Source organism: Coccidioides posadasii, chromosome 2 (genome assembly GCF_018416015.2).
Source record: "Coccidioides posadasii str. Silveira chromosome 2, complete sequence".
NCBI classification, from domain to species: domain Eukaryota; kingdom Fungi; phylum Ascomycota; class Eurotiomycetes; order Onygenales; family Onygenaceae; genus Coccidioides; species Coccidioides posadasii.
In genome coordinates, this window is record NC_089408.1 from 2,857,539 (window position 1) to 2,879,501 (window position 21,963).

Sequence of the window (21,963 nt, forward strand, 5' to 3'; positions counted from 1 at the left end):
GTGACGAGAGAATGGTTTGAGCAATTTGAGCGCGAAGCTCCCATCTTGCATACTTTTGTCCTCCGTACGGCCATTACCAATTGGTTCTTTATCTCACCTCTGATTGGCTGCATGATGCATAACACTAAATAATCAGTCCAGTGCCGCCTTGGCCGATGAGTCAGCCTCGTTGGAGCCCACAGGCAATTCGGGTGCATCAGGATTGAGGCCCTGATCAGAACGACTTCCCTCGCCCGTCGCGCCTGAGAAAAGCCGATCCAAACCCATTTGGTACATGGGTAGGCGAGTCCGAGGCTTACAGATGCTCTCGATTTGCATTACCAAAACATGGGAGTCTTATCTTGATAGATTATGGTCCATCGTAGAATACATTGCCATATCCAAGCTAGCATGCGGGACCCGAGACAAAAATACTCGAGGCCAGAAGATAGCTGCTTTCAAATTAATCCTAAAGGTAGCATCCCTTCGAGTGTTAGATTATGATAAGTCGTTCGGCTTCGCCGAGTTCTCTTCTTCAGCCGCAGCCCGTAATTCATAACATAGATCGTAACATTGGGCGAGTAGTTCGTTAACGCTGCCTTGACCTTCTGGAAGGTCAGATCCTATGTAAAATTTGCCATCCACCCGCATGTTATCAATTGAATTTAGCTAAAAAGAGAATCAGCATCCAAAGTTCGCAAATTTCCGCGCGAATTACTGTTTTACCTTCATGCTATATGGGTATAGTTCTCTCGAGTTAGAAACTCCGCCAGATTCTTTGACTTCCATGAGGCATTTCCGAAGGGTCTGGAGCTGGTTATATATCGGTAGGAGCGCTTCTGATACTGGTTCAGAAGAAATAAGAAGGCCATATATCAACGCATAGCTTCGTCGAATCAGATAAAGTAAAGTCTAGGACATCATTAGCTCTCTCTCATTGGAACGTGCAAGGCATGGCTCCAGCGTTACCCTTTGCGCATGAAGATCGGCTGGTTGGCCAGATACATCCAAAAAATTGCCGTTGACACGACACTCGTCTATGTGATTGAGTTTTCTCTGGAACATATAAAGATCAGTTTCTCTTAAGGACCATGCTTGGGTCATCGCAAGCCGGTCAAGTTGGTTCCTAATCTCTACTAGCTTATCGTACTGATCTTTGAAGCGTTCATCAATCTTTCCTTGCCTGAAATGGGAATTAGCTAGGGAATAAACCATGAGTGGTAAGGAGCTTGATACCGATCCAATACAATATCCACCCATTTTAAACATCTGTCCAAAAGGGTTTTTACAATCTCCTGGCCTTCAGGGATAGACCCATCAGATGCGAGAAAGTTTCCATCTTTCATACCTGCCTTAATTTCGTTCAATCTTTCTTTGAAGCCTATAACCTCGGATGACGAAAACTGCAACCCAGCTTGGCATCAGCTTTATCGATTCCCAGAAAGTTTCGATGTAGACGGAAGTATTCTTTGAAACTTACATTGGACCGCGTATTAGCAGCAGCGGTAGATCTTAATATTGAAACAAGAGTTTCATGCGTGGGAGCCAATTGAGCGGAGAGGAAGCAAAGTTCATGTTGTAATTCTGCCAACTGTTTCTCGCAATTATCCAATCGAGTCCGCAGAAGTGCGACAAGTTGTGGAGAGTATGTTTCTTTACCCCTCTCCACAGTTTCTCCCATTTTTCCGAGAGTTTTTGCTATGGAATCGAGATCCTTTTGGCTGTAGAAAGCAGCCTCTTTAAGATGATCGAGCAGCCGCTGAGCCAGCAGATTAGCCAAAAATAGCGGCATAAATAGGGTTAAAGTTGCTCACCTTAATTGTTGAAGCCATTGAATAGCTTCAAGTTATCTCCGCTGTCAGCTATAGAGTCATACACATAAGAGATCCAGAGGGAAGTACTTACGTTGCAGGAGCTTCATTATTCCTGCCGACAGTGAGAAACAAAAGAGAAATAAGTTGAAAGCAGTCATCCAAGACATTATCCACTGTGCGATTGACTGGTCAGACATGGTAATCCAGGAGCATTGGTATAAGGCCGTTTGGCACACCTCTATTATGTTCTTTACTCTCCCCTCTACCTGAACGGATACTGTTCAGCAGCTGGACTTGCTCAATGACTCTATCATAATAGGGGAGAACATCTTGGGACTTGATATAGGTGGATTTGTCCTGTTTTAGGAGAAGTAAAGCATCCCGGATGAGCAACAACTGATCCAGGATTGGCTGTTCCTGGGGATCCAGCGGCACAGTAACAGCAGGGGAGTCCATATTGTGCTGCTCTACCTGATGAACCGGATGGGCTGTCCACGAATCCTAGCCTGGCCAAGAAGGCAAGAAGAGCAGGTGAAAGCCGAAAATGAAGAGCAATGGGGAATGCAGTTTGATGATATGCTTCTCGAAGCTCCTATCAGGGCGGCGGGGCGAGCGCCCAAGAAGTCAAAGACACATGACGCTATCGGGGCAGCGCACGGGCCACCCTCCGGCGCGGATTAAGCGAGGGTCGCTTTTGCACACACTGGGCGATTATTAAGAAAATCAAACAGCACTTGAAGATCGAACAGTCGACAACCTCTTCCCCAACGACGTCTTCCGCCTCCATTTTCGTATCCCATCTCCACGTCGGATATCATCTTCAAAATGTCTAACCCTGAGCTCGCTGTTTCCTATGCCGCCTTGATCCTCGCGGATGACGGTGTCGAGATCTCGGTACGATGATAATTGCCAGCATCCCACCTTTCGATCAGCCACCAAGGGCGAAACCTGCTGGTTTCGTTCCTTTTTTGTTGCAAGAGACTGATTGGTTTTTTTTTCTTCTCTACGAATTTTTTAGGCCGACAAGCTTCAGGCCCTCTTGAAGGCTGCCAACGTGCAAGATGTTGAACCAATCTGGACTTCTCTTTTCTCTAAGGTACACACACACGGATTCAAACGCGTGGACCGTTCGAACAACGACATAGAGGCTAACTTGCTGGATGTAAAAAGGCTCTCGAGGGCAAGGATGTTAAGGATATCCTAACAAACGTCGGCTCCGCCGGTGCTGCCGCTCCTGCTGCTGGTGTCGCTGCCGCTGCTGGTGGCGCTGCTCCCACCGAAGCTGCACCAGCCGCCGAGGAGAAGAAGGAGGAAGGTACGTGAAATAGGAATTTTCGCCTTGCAAGCGACTGGCGATAGAATCGTCATATTAGGCGATCTAGCTGGAATTGTGGCTGATGATATGTTTCTTTTTCGTTCTTATAGAGGAAGAATCCGACGAGGACATGGGTTTCGGCCTTTTCGACTAAGCGGCGCACCTTCGTTTTTTTCCTTGTACACAATATTCCAAAAGGGATGCACGTCTTGGGCGCATGCGGGCAGTTCTGCTACGATTTTCCGATGGGGATCATAAGAGGGCCAATTGTCGGGTAGCACAACATTTTCATATTATGATATGATTACTTGTTTTATGTCATGTCGTTATGAGCTAGCACTATCGCCAAATAGAAGTGAATGTGCACCGTCGCTGGTTTCCCTTCTATGCCGCCTTTTTTCTTTTTTTTAATGATACACATATATACAAGGTAAAGGAATCAAGAGAAACCCGCTTTGCATTATACAATGGCCGAGGATCCATTGGGGTTGGCATATATACGGAACTGCACGAAAATTGTGATGTCCTCCACCATGGTACCTAGAGATCCGATAAGCCACGGGAGATTGGTGATGAAATATTCCTTTTCGGTTGAATGAAATAAAATCTAACTCATACGTCAGTTTGCATTGGTTTCGAAGGCGGAAGCGATGTCAACTCACCCCTGCGCCATATGATGCGTTGCCTAACAAAGAGAATAAAAAAAATAATAATGAAAGCCCTATTGCACATTAGCGACAGCTTGTAAAAGAGTACTTAAAATGTAAACTGTTTTACCTTCACAGGATTTCTCCCTGTAATTCTTAATAATTTGTGGAATTCTCGCACTATTTGCAGTCAGCGTGGTATGTCTCGGGAAGAGGGCGAGAAAGACGGCATACCCTAAATAGCAAATCGCACTGATATATCCCAAAATTGTCGCTCCTAGCGCAACTTCTCCAGAACGTTCAGGTCCAGTTTGCGCAACGGGTTTCCACACCCCCGTTTGCCACGCAATAGCCCAGCCTACGACACCCGTCGCGCAGATTCCCAAAACGCTGGATATATTCTTCAGCCAAACGCTTCTTGGTTCCGTCTCCTCCAAAATCTTTGCCAACGAATCTCTCCGTTGGACCGCAGAGCGGTGGCTACTCATTCGTTGCAATGAGGCAGACGATCTTCGCCGCGACCCGGGAAGGCCCATGTTTTCACTCATCCGTCGGCTCAGCAGGGGCGTAGTCGGATCAGGGGTGTCGGAAACTGTGCTCGATAAGCGGCGGTAGCGAGCAGCTCTGCGTGCATTCTGAATATTATAGTAGACGCACTGGCTTATCAGGACGCCGTCTGCTATGCAAAAATAGACCGCAATGGCGATGACGACGGGGACCAAGTGAGCCCACAGCGCGCCGATCAGGTTTGTCAAGTCGCCTAGGAACCATACAAGAAGGAATGTGATTGATATGGCTTCTGCGCTCCCGCATCTGTAGTTTTCTATCAATTGTGGGACCTAGTGGTTGCCATATCGGTTAGAGAGCAAGGTTCCAAATCCCACGGGCGATTACTCCGTATCAAGAAAAGGGGGAACGAACTAGGAGAAATATCCAACAAGCCAAAGATATTGATCCAAGGATGCCTGATGCTGCCTCCCGAAACGTCAAGGGTACCGAGTTCGTGAGAACTCCCTCCATCGTTGCCCCTCCTTGTTTTTGGATGTATATAACGGACGTGCTTCTTATAAGGCTTGCGAGCCACACTCTCAGGGGAGGGGGGAAAACCGAGATTTTAAACAAGGGTGTCTCGCATGGGGACGAAAGGCATAGTTTTCTGAGATTGCTTCCGATTCAGACGAAAAACAAAAAGAAAAGAAAATTCTTCCCTGTAAAAGCTTGGAATTCTGTAACATCCCAGTTAATTTTTTTTTGCCCTCCTCGCCGGCCTGATACATGGCGGAACTAGGAGGCGCCACAAAACCAAAATGCATGCAGTGAAGATAAAGTTTTCTGCCGCGGGCTAATGGGCGTCATGGAAAACCTTAATCCGACCCTATGGGGCTGAATAGCGAACTGCGAACGAGACCAACAAAACACCCGGCCGTCCACACACGGAGCTGAGCTGGCCGGCGCCATTGGCCTGCCGACATCCACGCAGCAGCCCAGAAAACGCCCGTTCTTCATATTGCGCCGAGAATACCCGTTGATGAACAGCATGTTTTCTCCTATTCTGAAATCCCCTACGGAGTATATTTTGTTTGTTTTGTCTACGGAGCAGTCGTTTTACTTCTCTTTTCGATCATCCGGCGAGCTGGCGGCCAAAACTGGCCAGTTCTGGGGCTGCTTTCGGCCCTCAACTCGCCAAAACTTCTCTCCACGCACCACACCTCGCGATCCACGAACGATCGACCTTCTTTGATGCTCCACCAGTCACCCTGCTTCACCCCTGGGCACTCTCTCAACATTGTACTTTCCGCAAGCTGGAAATGGCGTCGCATCCCTTTCTGCCTGCCTGGCCACGGTCACCGCGATCTGCCGTGGCCTGTACCCTCGTCCGCTCACCCAGCGGCTACATCATGATACATCCTGGCTCGTAGGCAAAATGTGAGCAAAAGGGGGGCAACAAGAATGGTGCCCTTTTGCTCATCAGTCAGACCTCACCATGGTCTGCTGGTGACCATTTCTTTTCTTCTCTCACTGGGATATTTTATTCTGTCCTCACCGTTTTCTTTGGATGATAGCAACCAGCTATACCCATTGCTTTTTGACCAGGCCTTTGATGCTCACTCTGTGATAAATCTCTCTCTTCCACACTGTCTCCATCTCTCCCAAGGCAGCTGACAGGATGACCATCTCTGGTGCAGAGGATGACCCTCTTGCTTCAATCAGTGGTGCGGATGTTGGTTTAGATGACAAATCCTTCTCAGACAATGGAGGCAATGAAACAGATTGTACCTCCATTTGTGATGAAGGCAAAGATGGCCTACCTGATGTGCTGGAGGGCGACTGTTCCTGGCTCCTTAGAGACCTAGGTGATGCACTGAAGGATATGGTGACTGACTCCACAATAAGGACGAGCATCCGCCAGAGCACTACCTTGAAGAGGGAGCCAACCTCAACCCATCCTGTCTTTGACAGCAACAGTACAATCCAAGGACCCAGGAGAAACTCAACTGGGTCAAAGAGCATTGGGAGCAGTAAGTACTTTTTGAACTATTGCTCTATCTAAGCTCTGTAAGCTAACTAATTGCCTGTCACTGCAGGTACTGCAAGTTTGTTGGTCAGGATCTTGTTCAAGCGTATGAGGATCTCACCATACAGTCCCTGAAAGACTCCCTCAGCTGAGTGTGTGACACTGGTGTTGACAAAAGAATGGAAGGTGTTGAGAGATCAAGCGCCTCAGCTTTCTTGAGACATTCTGGAAATGGTACCAATGGTACTGAACTGACAGTTTCCCAGTTATTGAAACTCATCACTGATGAAAAGCATCCCAGCCATCAGAAATGAAAGAAGATAACTATATATGTTCAGAATCTAGTGAGGTTGTGCTGTGTACTTCTGACAATAGCAGACATATTGTTTCTGATCAGCTAACTGTACATTCAAGTAATTCTCTTCTGCCAACTTATCAGATATATGAAGAATTGGTCACACGCCTTGCTGAAGCTTCACTATTAATATTTACAGTGTACTCTTGTTAGAGATCCAGAGAGTAAATATTCTTATCTTGTAATTAAGCTTACTGCTGAGTTCACAAAAAGATTTCTGAGAATGAAGAATGCATACAAGCTCTCTTGATTATCTTAATATAATAATTCTGACTGGTTAATATACAGTAATATATTTCTGCTTTTAGAGATCATATATAATCTCATACTTATTCTGAGTCTACATGCCTTACTACTGAGAATGCGCTTCCATATTGATACATTCAGATCACCAAATATTGACTGTCCAGAAAATCTCTACAGTCTAAATATTCTACAGTCTAAATAAACAGAGACTATTACTCTGAGATAATTTGACTAATAAATATTTCTTCTATAAGACAATTTAACAGAGGGAGGTTGCTCAGCTTGTCTATGAGATGCTGTATTCCTATAACAAACTGAAGTACTGAATGAAGAAAGGCTGTGAGATCACAGGCTTTTCACAAGTTGCCAAGCCATATGTGCTCTGTAATGGTGCAGCAAAAGCGGGCAATGCAATTATTTTATTTATTTTATTTTATATTATATTTTCTTTTCCAGCTCTATAGACAGCATTATCCGTTCCTCACTTCTATTAATTTCACGGGCAAGCCTGTACCCCGTAAAAGCAGCCTTCAAACAGCCCTAGAGAGTGACACAGTGCTGTTATCTGGAACAAAGTTAAATCAGCCCTCCTCAGTTTGCCGCGCTAGTTCTTCTCTCAATAATTCAAGCATGATATCTGGGTTCGATGTCGTGGCTGCAAACTGCATAAAAAAGTTCTGTGGTTCCGGGTCAAGCCGGCGCAATGTTTCGACCCAGGAGGCTAAAGGCGTACGATCTCGGTCAATCTGCCAGTTACCCGGGTCGATACCGTGGACATCCAAGAATTGACAGAGTTCTTGCCAACCCTCATCCAGAAGGTATGTAACGGTGCCTTCTTCGCTTCCTTCAGGCCATTCAGCACCCTCGGAGCCTGAGTCATCTCGCCCTGGAGGTGCAAATCCGCCACGGAGGTGTTCGGCGTTATCGAGGCCAATTGCATTTCGCACAGCATCGAAGAACCATGAAGAGGCAGATTGTTCTTCAGGTAACCCATTCGGCGGTAATGGATCGGACGCTGAAATATGCCTGGTTGTGAAGGTCCTTGGCAGGTGTGTTGTGACCGCTGGGATATCAGAGAGAATGATATGACGGGCGACGTTCAACGATATTTCTGGGGCCTTTGCTGCGGGTTCCGGAGCGCTAATGTTGCCGGCTACTTCCACTAGAAGAGATATTGCTTCTGGCGTGTTCCATATATCCTTGGCACGGTTGATGTACAGCTCGGTTAACAACCTAAAAGCATTGTCGGGAGCTTGCGCTCCCCAGATGGACTTCGGTACGGAGTTAACATTTAGTTCCTGAACAAGCCGACAAAACACCCATGGGTATCGGGACATGGCGAAACGGAGTTGCGCTCTCGACTCCTTTGCATTTCCCTTTTGGAAATGCGCCAGAGCTAGGGAGCACTGAATATTTGGGAATAATTCCCAGCGACTTTTGAAAGTAGGATGCGAGCAGAGTTGGATGAAGTGTTCATGCTCTCTGGCTTTTATTGCAATCTGATCAATCGTCAAGCTCACACAATACGGATCTTCGTCACCCAGGCTCAGAAGAAGCTTTGCCCACTCGTACGCAGTTTTCCATGTGCCCTTCATCCCTAGGTTTATGATATACCTCCACCCAGCAAGCCAAAGCTCGCGGTTCTCTTTCAGATTAAAGTCCAGCCTTGCCTTCCCTTCTTTTATGCAAGAGGCGAAGGACGACTGGACGGACCGGCCAATATTAAACAATGCCCTTTCTAACAGGTCGCCGGAGACAGCATGATCGCCTTGGTGTTTGGCGATCTCTGATACTTGTAGCAAGGTAGATATGTGGTATGCTTCAAAGGCGTTAGTATTAAGCCCGCACGTAGGCCCAGAAAGTATAAGAAACTCACGATTAAATTGCAGGTGCTCTATCATTCTCTCCGCTTGCATTGACTGCACACACATGTCAAATTGTCTTTGAGCATCAACGTATGCTGCGTTATGAACAAGCTTATATTCAGTCACTCCAGAAGGCCGTTTTTCTACAACCTCCATCCCAAGACCACCACTGTTTGCTCGGGGCCATTCGTCTTTACCTTGCATGAGTACATTTTTCCGAAGAGTCGTTCCGGAGAGATCCTGCCCTCGACTCGCGGGGCTGAACCTCCCAGTTAACGCTCTGCCCAAGTCAAGCGCCTGCCGATTTCTCTCCCGCCTGCGAGCTGGAAACTGTTGTCCACCATTTGAATGTCTACTTTCTACAGCAGCATTGCCAAACAGTCTCTTCATTTCATTCATCGCATTCAGCCTTTTGGAATCAACCGCCAGCAGCGCACAAAGCATGTTTTCGGTTTCATCGTTCGCAATTCGTGATTGTCTGTCGGCAAGATTATCCGGCCCTTCTCCAGCATTCTTCGTAGAGAGTTCTTGCAAGGCTCGATCGATATCGTCCAGATCTTCATGCTTGGGTGTAGCTGAGCCGGAGGGTTTAACGTCCTTCGTGACTGTGCCATTTTTTCCCTTTTGCTTTTTCTGTTTCTTCTTCTTGCTTCCGCCAGTCTTTGGCGTAGGTGCCGGCTCTGGTTTAGCCTCTAAAGGCGCCTCCTCAATGTCTGATTGCTGCTCATCCGCTTCTTCGGTTTCCAAGAGGTCAAAGGCGTTGAATTTCGAGGTGGATGGCTTCAGGTCCTGTGAATCATCGTCAGATGCATTGTCTTGCTCAGCTTTCTGCTGTTCAAGTTCGCGCTGCTTCTGTAGTCTCTTGAAAGCCCTGAAAGACATGTCTTGTGGTTCAGGGAAAGAGGGTAAAACGAGACAGACAAGCTATGAATTGCGAGACAAATGGGATGGCTTTGGCCGAGAGATAAGCCTTATCGCAGGCAGCTACAGATCACGTGGGAAGCGGATAGAGTTTTAGGCTTAGCGTTGCCTGCCGCCGTTGTCACCGCAAAAGACCCCGGATAGCCTCAGTAAGGGATCTTCCTACACTGAGCAAAAGGCCCTTGCATTGTCTGCTTTTCTCAGTTTGGGTTGATATCCGCCACCTCGATGCGTCGAGCGGCAATCCAGGCCTTCCGTACAGCCCGGTTCCATCCTGTGCGGAGGGTTGCTGGCCCTCCCCCAGCTCCGCTCTTCTCGAGCAATCATGCACTGACGTCTCGAGTTGCATTTTCCTCCCGGTCCACCGCTACCTTCATACCGGCGGTACTACAGTCATCAATGTTTTTCCGTAACTTTTCTTTAGCTTTCATTTCGACACTCGTGGCATCTGGCGCCTGGTATGCATACAAGGGCAATCCGAATCAACAGGAGCTTGCACCTACTGCAGCTTTAAATGCGACTCCTTCACTCATCCAGCAAAATACAAACGGTGTCTATTCAGGTACGGCAGGCCATCATACTTCGGCAGTAGCAGGCGACAATCCGACACTTCAGTCGGACAGTTCACTCGTTGTGGAGGACCAGCAATATACCGCCACCTCTGTCAGCGAACAGCCCGTCTCGAAACAGACGAGCGAGACCGGCAATAGAGTGGTAGGAATGTTAACTCCGGAACAAGCAACCGAGAAGCTTCGCAGAAACGAAGAATCATACCTGGTTGGCCGCGGAAAGGGTGTCGTTCGGTATGATGTCGTTCAACTTCCTAGCAATGACCCGATTGAAGATGATCATGCCGAAAAGATCGTTGTCTCTTCTACAGCGGATGGATCATCGAGTGATTGGATGTTTTGGGGTGTCTTCGATGGCCATTCGTACGTGCTAATACATTGAGACTGGCCGAGAGTGGGACTAGTTGAGCTAACAAATTGTAGCGGCTGGACTACCTCTGCAAAGCTTAGGCAAGCTTTGATCTCTTTTGTGACACGTGAACTAAATTCCACCTACAAAACTGCCTCCTCCAAGCCAGGTTTCCCGTATCCTTCTCCCGAAGCCATCGATGCTGCTATAAAAAGGGGTTTCGTCAATCTCGACAATGAAATTGTGCACAAGAGCGTGGATAGAGTCTTGAAGGCCAATTCAAAAAGAGTTGCTGCAGAACTTCTAGCGCCTGCACTCTCCGGTTCATGTGCTCTCCTAGCCTTCTATGATAGCAGCTCCAAATTGCTGCATGTTGCTTGTACTGGAGATTCCAGAGCAGTTTTAGGTCGCAGAACACCAAACGGGAAATGGACTGCTACTCCCCTCTCCGAAGACCAGACGGGATCTACGGTGTCTGAGGCTCAGCGGCTACGTCGAGAGCACCCTGGAGAAGATAATGTTGTGCGCAATGGACGCGTGTTGGGTAACCTCGAGCCTACTCGTGCTTTTGGCGACGCATTCTACAAATGGAAGCGAGACACTCAAGACAAGATCAAGCGTCACTTTTTCGGACGTACACCACATCAATATCTGAAGACACCACCCTACGTTACGGCGGAACCTGTCGTAACGTCAACTAAGATTGAGCCTCAGAAAGGAGATTTCCTTGTATTGGCATCGGATGGGCTATGGGAAATGCTTAGCAACGAAGAAGTCATTGGGCTTGTCGGTCAATGGATCGAACAGCAGCGTGCAAGCGCACAAGGTAAAGATGGTGTTAAAAGCTGGCTTCAGAGTTGGTGGAGTTCAGTGGACCAGTTGCCAATTGAAAAACCTTCGCGTGACGATGCAACTGGACAGCGTGCACCATTCCGTCAAATGCAATATAACATCCTTCAAAATGAAAACCGCTTCGTAGTTGAGGACAAGAACGCGGCGACACATTTGGTTAGAAATGCCCTTGGAGGAAAGGATAAGGACACGGTGTGCGCACTGCTCACCCTTCCCAGTCCTTATTCGAGAAGATATCGGTATGCCCTTCGAGCCCTAATACCCGGAAATGCAAATTTTGGCTAACGATTTATCAGTGACGACCTTACTGTTGAAGTAATTTTTTTCGGCGAGAGTGAAGATACCGGTGCTGTGACGATCAATACAGAAGCTAGCTCCTCCACCCACGAAATACCTGCTAAACTTTGACGGGATTCGATTACGTGACTTTTTTGCATGAAGTGATTTCTCTTGCAGTCACTACTCACTTTTCAATGCGGGCCAATGTCCCGACGCGACGTAATTGATTTCTATTTTTCTCCTCTCGATGGCTTTAGCCCTTCCTTGACGCCCAAATACCCGCGTCCGTGCCTTTTAAAGCGTGGTTTTGGGGGCTTTTTCTTGAATGTGGTTGTGTCTTTCTCTTATACGTAGCATGGAAGAATACCCAAGGGAAAATGTTGGCATCATTCATCTCATTTTTTCCCGAAATTTGGGGTTTAAGAACGTGGTCTCATGGCCAAGGATTTGCAGGGTGATCATCAGAGGCTTTGGATAGCTGCTAATTGTAATCTGGTATTCTCTAGAGTAGTTTATACCCCTTTCAAAAGATATGTTATGTCTGCATCATTATTTACACACAGCGTATCCGAACTCAGCTCTTTTTCAATGAGCTAGTTCATATATTCATTTGCGGCGGCCCAAGAAGGTAAAAGCTTTTCTGCAATGAACCGTAAACTGCTCCGGTTTTATGCGAATCGCATGATCGGTGCGGCGACGAAATGTTGGTGATCAGCATATACATTTCTCATTGCCGTTTGGATTCCTACAGGAGCAATTGCCGATGAGGAGCTCTCCTTGGATCATATTATTGGACTATCAGCCATAAGTGGACTCCACCCTATGGCTTAGACCCCCTCAGGAAGGGAAAAGCGAAAGATTCTTTTCTCTATGGCACTGATAACCCGCAGGGCTGGCCATTTGTCGTCTTAGAGGGCTCCAAGGAATTATGATCCGATTGGTCATTTCTCCAGATATGGACCAAAACAAAACGATAATCAGCGGCCTGTAAAAGTCTTGATTTTCGTCGGTTTTTCACCCAGGTTTTCAAATCCGGAAAGTTGAGTTTTTGCTTCCCCTCCGATTACGACTGCAACGGCTTTCTCCTTGCATGGAGCCGGTATTGACTTTGTACTGATTATTTTCGGTAGAGCTTTCGTCTGTGCCGTCGCAAAGAGGGTACTAGAGATCCAGTATATCAACATTCCGGCAGGGACTTCTGACGCGATCATAACCGGACATAGGAACAAAGCTGAAGCTTGGAAAGTTCGCTTCAAAACTCTCATTGTATGAGCTGCTATTCTCTCTTTCCGAGTGGGCAACTTAGGAATGTCTTCACGCTTTTTTATCTTCCATCCCCATGTCACGTTGGTAAACACCGCCGCAGATAGAATTACCGGAAGCGCACAATAAGGATCAGCGGCAAGAAGATCAGGGAACCACAATGCGCCTTCAGTAGATAGAGATGGAACCATGGGAACATTGGGCACCTCCGGATGTTTCTCTAACCATCCCTGAACGATGCTCAGTAGGCCACCGGTCATTCCAACCATTCTACGCATACTCTCCATCATTGTTAACCACACCGGGAGCTGAAATAAAGGGGCAAATCGAGTCCACGGTCGTATCTTCCACCGCTTGTAGAGCTCCTTAGTCTTTTTCCGAAGTAGCAGTTGGGACTGAATTTCAGCCGCATTGGGGCTGATATAGGCCCTGTTCACAGCAGCTTTTGTAAGGACGGCACCCTGGAAGTAGCGACCCCATCCAACCACCAATGGGTTTAACTTCTTCATTTTGCTGGAATGTGATAACGACCAGATCTGGAGAGGCATTGCGATGGTAAGTCGGACAAGGACGGCTGTGAGAGGAATTGACACTGCCCAGGGAAGGCCAGTCACAGAGTGAACGCTTTCCAACGCATTATGTGCCAAAACGACCGTTTCGTTTATGATTTGATTCGGCCGGGAAGAATGAAAGTGACGGACGCGGTCTCTGTATGATCTGCATCGGTATGCGCCAGAAAAGGACGGCGTGGGCGCACAGCGGAAAAGTGATCTCATCGCAAAGTAATCTCCAGGAAAGAGAATATACGTGAGTAGTTTCAGCGAGTGGACGAAAAGAGAGTCAATTGGCTCCGACTTTCTCCTCGATATATCGTTTCCTCGCTTTTTCTTGGGATGGAACTGATTATGCAAACATAGCAAACAAGGTGCTGCTTCACGTGACAAGAGATAAGATCGAGATAAGCTCCTGGGCTTTTGTCATCAGCCAGTTCCTGAGCCGCCCAACGGGTTCTCCCTTTGTCTTTTATCACACGAACCTTCTACCCGGCCTGGTCGAAGGTGAAGCTGGTGCTGAGTATGAATTCATAAACTGAGTGTTCCATGCTTGTCCATCGCTCGAAATGCTCGCTTTCATTTCCTCCTCGATCGCCACTCTCGTTTCACTCCTTGCTCTCGCCGTCATCTTTCCGACTGTAGCCGGCTATCCCATACGTCTTGTGCTACGAGGACTCGGCTGCCGTATCAAGAAGAGAACAGAGGCAAAGCGGAAACTGATACGTGCTAGAGTTCGAGTTGAAGAAGAGGATTATCAATCGCAAAGAAATAGGCAGTCGAAAGCTGAAGATGAAGATTGGGAAAAAGTTGAGAGCTACGGGTCCCAAACCGCGACTGATGGGAAGGTCAAGGACTCAGCCTGGGACGGAGTTGTAGGGTTTTTTCACCCATTTTGGTAAGAAGGTGATATGTTATCCTTGGGATGATGGCATAGTTACTGAACGTGAGTCTAGCAATGCGGGTGGCGGTGGAGAACGAGTCCTCTGGGTCGCAGTCAGAGCAACGCAGAAAAGGTGGCCCAAAGCTATTTGCATCATATATACCGGTGATCAGGATGTAGATAAGGCCACTATGCTTAAAAATATTGAAGTACGTTACGAAAGACGTCCATTTCATTTTGAAATTCGCTAACACATCACCCCAAAGAGACGTTTTAATATCCAACTCCACCCTCCTACGGTGGTATTTTGCTACCTATCGAACCGGAAATATGTTCTGAGCAACACTTATCCTCATTTTACCCTTCTTGGACAATCGTTGGGATCCTTGGTTCTCGCATACGATGCGTTCACGAATTTGGTACCAGACATCTTCGTTGATACAATGGGTTACGCGTTCGCGCTAGCACTATCCCACTTCCTATTTCCGTCTGTCCCCACGGGAGCCTATGTACACTATCCAACGATATCAACGGATATGCTGGAGTCTCTTGATGATAAGACCGGCCAAAGAGGTCTAAATGCTGGTGCCGGAACAGGTTGGAAAGGCATGGTCAAAAGGAAGTACTGGCATGCTTTCGCGAAACTGTACGGATGGGTTGGAGGTACGATTGACGTTGTCATGTGCAACTCTTCCTGGACATCGGGGCATATAAAAGCTCTGTGGCTCCCATCAAGGAAGAATAGAAAGCAGTACCAAGAACCCACAGTTATCTTTCCTCCAGTGGCAGTATCGGATCTCGAGGGGATAAAAATTGACCTAGCAAGCGAACGCGAATCTCGAGAGCCCTCGATTCTCTACATCGCCCAATTCCGTCCGGAGAAAAATCACGCCCTTATACTACGGTCATATGCCCGTTTCTTAAAACAACTCAGGATAAAACATTCTCATTCGGATACCTCAACCGATCTGCCTTCCCCTTGCATCTCTAAGCCAGAACCAAAGCTCATCCTCATCGGCTCCGTCCGCCAATCCAGTCCGGACGAAACTCATATCTACAACCTGCGCCTCCTCGCCCACGAGCTCAAAATCCGCGACAACACTACCTTTATCTGTGATGCTACCTGGCCTACTGTCCTCGAGCATCTGCGCCACGCCTCCATCGGCACAAACGCAATGTGGAATGAGCATTTTGGTATTGGTGTCGTCGAGTACCAGGCGGCTGGCTTAATCAGCGTCGTGCACGATTCGGGTGGACCGAAGATGGATATCGTGGTCGATTTGGAGGAGGGTGCGACTGGATTCAGGGCTACAACGGAAGTCGAGTATGCAGCTGCGTTCGAAGCAGCACTAGCACTGCCGGATGAAGAGAAGATTACGATGAGGATGCGGGCAAGGAAGTCGGCACAGAGGTTCACAGAGGAGGAATTCGAGAAGAAATGGCTGGGAGATATGGAGAAGTTGGTGGACTTGCGCGTCCAGAGAGCCGGGAGATAGCAAGCGGCTGCCGGCACCCTTTTTGTTCGAGGAGTTTTGGGGAACGCATCGTCCATTTTTGTTTCTTCCTATATGGCCATTATTACTGAGTACGAAATGTGAAGATGTGAATTTGTACTGCCATGTAACTTGTATCTGTATATATATGCTCTCGATACCCTTTGCCTTCTCCCTTTTTCTTGCTATATGCTATCTTATATCCATATATATTTCTTTCATGTTACCTTCAGAGAAAACAAGGACATCATTTCATCATCTGCTGTACGGAGAATATTCGCCTGTACACCCCCCATCCAGGTCCAAAATTCGCCATTTGCAAGATTCGGGATCGAAATCCACGAGACCAACATATCTCCCACCCAAAGAAAATGAAAAGGCTGAATAGCATTAGAAAAAGTCATCGTGGCAGCACCAGTCCCTCCTCGGCTCTCTGTTCTTTTGTTCTCTTCTTTTCTGCACTACCCTGCGCTGTCTTAAACAATTTGGTGTCAGCAGCAAACTGAAACTTGCATAAACCCGGTAATCCCTAATTTCATTCAGAGTAATTCAGAGCCCATGGGTATTTTGCTATCAGCAATAAGCAGATATGAGAGAGCCCCGCACACAGAGAGAGAGAGAAGGAGAGGGGGGGGTAAAACCGCGGAAGATGGCAAAGTCAAGAAGTATTAAGCGTTAGAAGCATCAATTATCAACACAAAACAGTTAAAATAAACGCAGAAAGAAAAGTACAAAGTTGTACAAGATCGTGGGCTTGAAAGCAGAAAAAGCATCCGAGGTTTCGGTATATATATATCAGCAAGAAGCCACCAAAAATAATGAAACCTGACTGAGACACATGTAGAATGATCATGGGGCAGGCCATACCATACCATGCCATTTTTTAAGTGAACAGCGAAAACAACTGTCCCTCGCATCGAGAACAAAAACCGCATAGATTGGATCGTCAAGAGGTACGGTGGGAAATGCATGTCGATAAAGCAAAATGGTTGGTAGGCGAAGATTGAAAAGAAAAAGAGAAAAACAGAAAAAAGAAAAAAGAGAAAGAGAAAAAGAAAGAAAAGGCGAAAGGTATGAAGGAACCGACTAGACGCGAGATGGAAGGGAAGAGAGGTAAAGAAGAGGTTAGAGAGGGTTAAGAGTTAAAAAAGGGTGTTGGCAAATGCAAAGAAGAGAAGGTGTCAGTACGACGGCCTATTTAACTCCATCGTAGTCACTGCTCCATCGTCCGGCATGGGGATGCCAGCCTGCGCCGCTCGAACTAACACCCAGCAGCTGATCCTGTGATGAGGCGGCACGGCCCGGCCCAGGGCCACTCACATACCCGCTAATCAATCCAGTGTCGTCATCATCACCAAATCCAAACTCGCCACCAGAACTGGCATCGAAGCTGCTGCGTCCACCACCCCGAAGGTCACCGTTATCGTCAGGTTGGGTGGCTATTTGGTCCCATTGCAATGTCTGGAGGGCAGGATATTGAGCCAGGAGTGCAGCAGGAAGAGTAAATGCCGGATGCTGGCCGTCCATGCCTTGTACAGTCATTGTTTGTGAAACAGGTTGCAAATGCCCCGTAACTCGTTGCTGCTGCTGCTGCTGCGGCTCTTGCTGCTGTTGATCTTGTTGACTCATGAACGTGCGCTCTCGCTCGGCAGCTTCTTCATCTAAAAGAGGTTTGATGCAGACTCTACCGGCTTCAGACCTGAAATGCCTTCCCAAGGCGTCAGCCCTAGCAAATCGGCGCCCACAGCCCCACTGTCCACCTCGTGTTAGGTCTCCACGGCAAACAAACTTCTTCTCCCCGGAGTGTAGTCCTTCGTGCCGCTTTCTGTCATGCTGGCGAGCAAAGGCTTTACCACACACAGTACACACGAATGGTCGTTCATCAGTATGTGTTCGGAGATGAGAGCGTAGGTTATAAGCTCGTGTGAATCGTTTTGGGCAAAGATTACACTGGAAAGTAGCCGGGTGCTTTTGTACCCGCTTAGAATCACCTGCGTTTGAACCTGGTCGCTGAGGATCCGCGAGATCAAGTATATAGTTGCGGCTATCTATCGATGAAGTAGATTGTCTTCGATTCTTCGCTGCCGGTGAAACTTCACGAGATGACGGAGTGCTGAGAGTTCCAGTGCTACGAGGGAACGGAGACAGCGAACGGGGGTCATGTGGCATGCTAGGAAAAGGTGCAGTGAGTGCAGAAGCAGATAAAGAGCGTGACATGGACTGCGCGAACGGGTCGGATTTACTTCTACCTCGCCCTATTCAACGTACAATTAGTGACGATAGATCATCGTTGCAAGGCGATTAACGGTGGCTTACGACTAATGGGTGGGCTCAGAGTATCTTTGCCTCCTTCTCCCTTAGTAGACGTCTCAAAGGTCGATGTTCTTGATGGCGGCGCAAACTCCACGCTGATCACGGGTGGTGTCATCTGGGCAGCCTGTCCCATTTCACCTGGGCTATTTTGCGATTGAAAGGGCGGTGGACCAGACGTCTCCGTCTTCATAGCATATGCTTCCGAGGGTCCTGAACTGAATTGACTGGTCAAAGTCTGAGTAGTGAGAAATGTGGGGTCAGGTCCGAGGTCCCCGCCAGGTTGTTGTGGCATGAGTCGGGGGGACATATTATAAGGACTGTGGGCGGGACTGAAGGCTTGGTCTTGATCTGAGATGGTAAAGGATCCGATGCCCAGGGCGTTTTCATATATTGCCGGGTCGGGTTGAGCCATTAAAAGTGGAGAGTTGTTATTCTCCGAAATATCAAAGGCATTCTCTTGTGGCAGGTATGGGGAATGGGCAACAGAAGAAACGTCAGAGTGTTCCGACGGAGCCCTCCTGTGACCTTGGAAAGATGGGTTTCCGAGCATTCCTTGCCAATCAGAGTGCCCATGTCCTGTGATGTATGCCGCACTCGAGGGATCTAGAGAGGTGTGGCGTGAATGCTGTGGCGTATAGTAGGTTCCGGGTGTTGACACCGGCGATGTAGGGCGCGGTGATGGGTGCGATTCTGGAGGCGCTAGATGGGGCGGGGTGGGATTGTGAGGAGAGGACATCCTGCTAAGGTCGGCTGGGTTGATGGACTGGTTAAGGTGAGGTGACGACTGGGCCACCTGGGGATCAAGAAGGAGCGAAGAGCCAAACTCAGAAGCCTGGTTGTTGTTCGAATACATGCCAAAATCCTCGAAGCCAAGCTGATCTGATGGGAGGAGATTGGTGACGTTGTTATTTCCCGAGTGTGCCTTCAGGTTCGAGGAGTGCTCAAGCTGCTGGATGAAGCTCGCCTCGAATGATTGGGAGTACGACTGCGGCTGGTTGAACAAAGGGTCAGAGGGGATGTTCGCGCGAAGGAGATTGTCATCCAGCGTGGTAGAATTATGTATGAACGAGTTGTTGATCGCGTAGGCATCGGCGGCGCCACTCGTCGTAGGATTCGAGCCAGGGAAGCCAGACGGCGAAGGGGAGACGTTGGAGAGCGCAGGGTCTAAGGCGAGGGTCGCAGCTCGATCTTGATACGTCTGGGCCGCTGGGTTCATGGGATCGGAGGGATTTATGTGCTGGTTTTCGTCTCCGGCGACCGAGGAGGACCTGCCCCGGCCCTGGTGCGGGACGTCCATCGTCACGCGAAGGAAAGCCAACGAAGGATTCCAGAAATAGATCGAACAAGGGTCGAAGCTGTCAACCCGCCCAGATGGGTCCCACACTAGGGCAAGACGATCTGGGTCGATTTCGGGAGAGCCAGACGCAGTTGGAGGCGGGAGTGAACCCAGTTGCGGCAGTGTGTGGCAGTGACCTGGAGCTCCTCTAATTTGCTTGTGCCTGACAGATCTATCGTGGCGCAAGCAGGGCGGAAGAAGCGTCAGTGCCTTGCCAACAGGTGGGTGCAGGAAACGTGCAGAGGACAGCTGGAGAGAGCAGTGGACGTCCGCTGATGATGACGCTGATGATGATGGTGATGCGCAGGAGAGATGGTGGACTGGTCAGGGGGTCGGTCGCTGTTCTGCAGGCGATTTAAAACACCCCGCCTATGCCCGAAGCGTTTAGCTAGACTGAACTGAACCGCATACTATGGAGGGAGGCAAAACGCGAGAGATAGCGGACCAGAGCATATAACAGCGCGCTGGTGGTTAAATCGTTCGATGCACGCAGTGAGAGGCGAGTGCAGCGAGGAGAAGGGGGGAGAGAGAGAGGATGGCCGCGATACCCGTGGGTTGAGTCCGTTGGTGGTTGGGCTTGGTGGCCCATTGATTCACCACCGCCAAACTTCACCAGAACTAGCTGGACTTGGCGTCTTCAGCACCAGCAGCGCATAGGTTGGGGGCCAAGCAGCCCTGTCGCGAGCTACGTACGTCTTCAAATACATGGGGAAATGGTTATTGATCTAGCCTTGCGCATGGGCGGTTGCCAGCGTTCCGGTTTGATTGACTGCCGATGATCAATCCCATTCTGCCTGTTATGACATTCGCTAACTAGACGTCGCTCTCGCACCTTTCATCCCCCAACCTGCAGCCACGGACGAGAATCCTTCTCTGCAGACTAAGAGCTAGCTTCTACATGATGCGATTTACGCTCCAATTCATCATATGGCCCACCCTTTTAGGGCTGGATTGCCACCGAGACCCTTTGGCAACCAAGCACATAAATTCAGCGTACTCTTACACAGCTGCTATCACAGTGCATTCAGCCAGGTGCTCCTTGAGATCGTGAGTCGACACGCTTGGCTGGGCCGTGCCGAATCTGGGCTCTGGGCGCTGTTACCTACTGCGGTGTTACGACGTCGATTACATCTTTGACACGGTGATGGAGCCCGTTCCAGACTATTCTACCCGCTCGACGCGATCTGGCTACATATGTAATCGACAATAATGAACAAACCCGTAGCAGACTAAGTACCAACAAAGTTCCATCAAATATGAACTCGACAGGCACTGCGAATCCTAAGAGTCTGTACAGATTGATGCAGCTACTGTTGTTCCTTGGAACCTTGCCGGCTCGAGGAAGGATTTAGCAATGAGACATATATAATTTATACAATATATACCCTAGGGGGAGGCCTCATACCCAGAGGAAACGGAGGGGTCCTCAGAGCTCGTGGTGATGCATGGAGATTTGATACAACCTACGGAGTACTCCGTATAGCGATGCGATACTGACTCCACGACCGTCGTAAACAAAAGATTCTGGATCTTGAGTGGAATTCGACGATACCAGTCTTACCGCTACAATCAAGCATGAGCTGATTCCCTCAATGGCCGGCTTCCTCGAAAATATCAAGCCTACGACCAGCAACCAAGTTGGTTAACGCCAACCTTAAAACAATCCTCGCCGTAAAGGATCGGGTTCTGAAGCGGAGGACAGGGTGCCACATTACAAGAATATCATAAGAAACCCGTAAAAAGGGTCCTGGTGGGCATGGGCGTCAGTGCCAGTCCCTTTTCCGACGACTCTCCAAGATTCCTTTCCACCGTCGAGCAATCAGGGCCCAGCGGGAGTGTTGGGAGCCCTAGGCGATGGATGAAACAGCTAAAAATAGCAGCCTTGGTTAACCGCCCAGGCGCAAAAACAACCATAAAAGAACCCAAAATAATATGTTAAAAGCAAAAAGGTGCCTTACGGGGAGTCCAAGCTGACAGTCCTCACCTCAGCCCATCACCGTCCGCAATAGGGATGGAAAGACGGTCCCCCGTGCATGAATAGGTGGGCTGTGTTTCTGCAGGACAAGTTATTCTCCGCCCGACCTTATCGCCCGCAGGAGTTGCAATCAGGATACACATCAACTCCTCAGTGTCCTGAGCTCATCAAACCATATGACTAAGCAAAGTTCATCCGACTAAGTTAACTACCCTGTAGATATGGAGTATAGAGGGGATTATTAGGGAATGGCTAGGGAGTATGGAAATGAATTTTTTTTTTAGGGATCAGTTAGTGACCGGGAAATAAATTTTTAAGCAGTATTCACTCTGGGGAAGGATATTGTGTGTCCTATTATTGGTTTGCTGCCATGCTCTCTGAGCTGAGTGAAGGCCCTGGCTGATGTGTATGGGATGTCCAATAGGGATATAGATGGCCTAGTT

General features: G+C 48.5%; 9 protein-coding genes across 9 annotated transcripts; 4 read left to right on the forward strand and 5 right to left on the reverse strand.

The window, feature by feature from the left end:
* Positions 1 to 329: 329 nt before the first annotated feature.
* Positions 330 to 2,358, reverse strand: D8B26_003464 (uncharacterized protein). The gene is made up of 8 exons (XM_003068294.2): positions 2,030 to 2,358; positions 1,885 to 1,966; positions 1,794 to 1,818; positions 1,460 to 1,738; positions 1,216 to 1,382; positions 949 to 1,162; positions 706 to 891; positions 330 to 648 (listed from the first exon to the last, which is right to left on the reverse strand). Exons 1-8 carry the CDS (start codon positions 2,247 to 2,249, stop codon positions 478 to 480), a joined length of 1,344 nt encoding a protein of 447 aa, XP_003068340.1. The 5' UTR covers positions 2,250 to 2,358; the 3' UTR covers positions 330 to 477.
* Positions 2,359 to 2,509: 151 nt separating this feature from the next.
* D8B26_003465 (ribosomal protein P1) lies at positions 2,510 to 3,268 on the forward strand. Its single transcript, XM_003068293.2, has 4 exons — positions 2,510 to 2,687; positions 2,812 to 2,889; positions 2,964 to 3,108; positions 3,219 to 3,268. The coding sequence occupies exons 1-4, from the start codon at positions 2,619 to 2,621 to the stop codon at positions 3,260 to 3,262; spliced, it is 336 nt and encodes a 111-aa protein (XP_003068339.1). The 5' UTR covers positions 2,510 to 2,618; the 3' UTR covers positions 3,263 to 3,268.
* Positions 3,269 to 3,568: 300 nt separating this feature from the next.
* On the reverse strand, positions 3,569 to 4,912 carry D8B26_003466 (uncharacterized protein; the record flags this gene model as incomplete). The annotated part of the gene is made up of 5 exons (XM_003068292.2): positions 4,677 to 4,912; positions 3,990 to 4,594; positions 3,886 to 3,935; positions 3,771 to 3,829; positions 3,569 to 3,715 (listed from the first exon to the last, which is right to left on the reverse strand). Exons 1-5 carry the CDS (start codon positions 4,773 to 4,775, stop codon positions 3,569 to 3,571), a joined length of 960 nt encoding a protein of 319 aa, XP_003068338.1. The 5' UTR covers positions 4,776 to 4,912.
* A 1,010-nt stretch (positions 4,913 to 5,922) lies between these two features.
* D8B26_003467 (uncharacterized protein) lies at positions 5,923 to 6,422 on the forward strand (the record flags this gene model as incomplete). The annotated part of the gene is made up of 2 exons (XM_066124157.1): positions 5,923 to 6,278; positions 6,341 to 6,422. 2 exons carry the CDS (start codon positions 5,923 to 5,925, stop codon positions 6,420 to 6,422), a joined length of 438 nt encoding a protein of 145 aa, XP_065980235.1.
* Positions 6,423 to 7,452: 1,030 nt separating this feature from the next.
* D8B26_003468 (uncharacterized protein) lies at positions 7,453 to 9,618 on the reverse strand (the record flags this gene model as incomplete). The annotated part of the gene is made up of 2 exons (XM_003068291.2): positions 7,453 to 8,690; positions 8,748 to 9,618. 2 exons carry the CDS (start codon positions 9,616 to 9,618, stop codon positions 7,453 to 7,455), a joined length of 2,109 nt encoding a protein of 702 aa, XP_003068337.1.
* Positions 9,619 to 9,826: 208 nt separating this feature from the next.
* D8B26_003469 (uncharacterized protein) lies at positions 9,827 to 12,324 on the forward strand. Its single transcript, XM_003068290.2, has 3 exons — positions 9,827 to 10,589; positions 10,650 to 11,666; positions 11,724 to 12,324. Exons 1-3 carry the CDS (start codon positions 9,886 to 9,888, stop codon positions 11,833 to 11,835), a joined length of 1,833 nt encoding a protein of 610 aa, XP_003068336.2. The 5' UTR covers positions 9,827 to 9,885; the 3' UTR covers positions 11,836 to 12,324.
* Positions 12,325 to 12,683: 359 nt separating this feature from the next.
* D8B26_003470 (uncharacterized protein) lies at positions 12,684 to 13,738 on the reverse strand (the record flags this gene model as incomplete). Its single annotated transcript, XM_003068289.2, has 1 exon — positions 12,684 to 13,738. Exon 1 carries the CDS (start codon positions 13,515 to 13,517, stop codon positions 12,684 to 12,686), a length of 834 nt encoding a protein of 277 aa, XP_003068335.2. The 5' UTR covers positions 13,518 to 13,738.
* Positions 13,739 to 14,089: 351 nt separating this feature from the next.
* ALG11 (asparagine-linked glycosylation protein) lies at positions 14,090 to 16,419 on the forward strand (the record flags this gene model as incomplete). Its single annotated transcript, XM_003068288.2, has 3 exons — positions 14,090 to 14,418; positions 14,477 to 14,612; positions 14,670 to 16,419. 3 exons carry the CDS (start codon positions 14,090 to 14,092, stop codon positions 15,897 to 15,899), a joined length of 1,695 nt encoding a protein of 564 aa, XP_003068334.1. The 3' UTR covers positions 15,900 to 16,419.
* A 409-nt stretch (positions 16,420 to 16,828) lies between these two features.
* CRZ1 (DNA-binding transcription factor) lies at positions 16,829 to 20,103 on the reverse strand. Its single transcript, XM_003068287.2, has 2 exons — positions 18,213 to 20,103; positions 16,829 to 18,151 (listed from the first exon to the last, which is right to left on the reverse strand). The coding sequence occupies exons 1-2, from the start codon at positions 19,504 to 19,506 to the stop codon at positions 17,091 to 17,093; spliced, it is 2,355 nt and encodes a 784-aa protein (XP_003068333.2). The 5' UTR covers positions 19,507 to 20,103; the 3' UTR covers positions 16,829 to 17,090.
* Between the last annotated feature and the right edge of the window lie 1,860 nt (positions 20,104 to 21,963).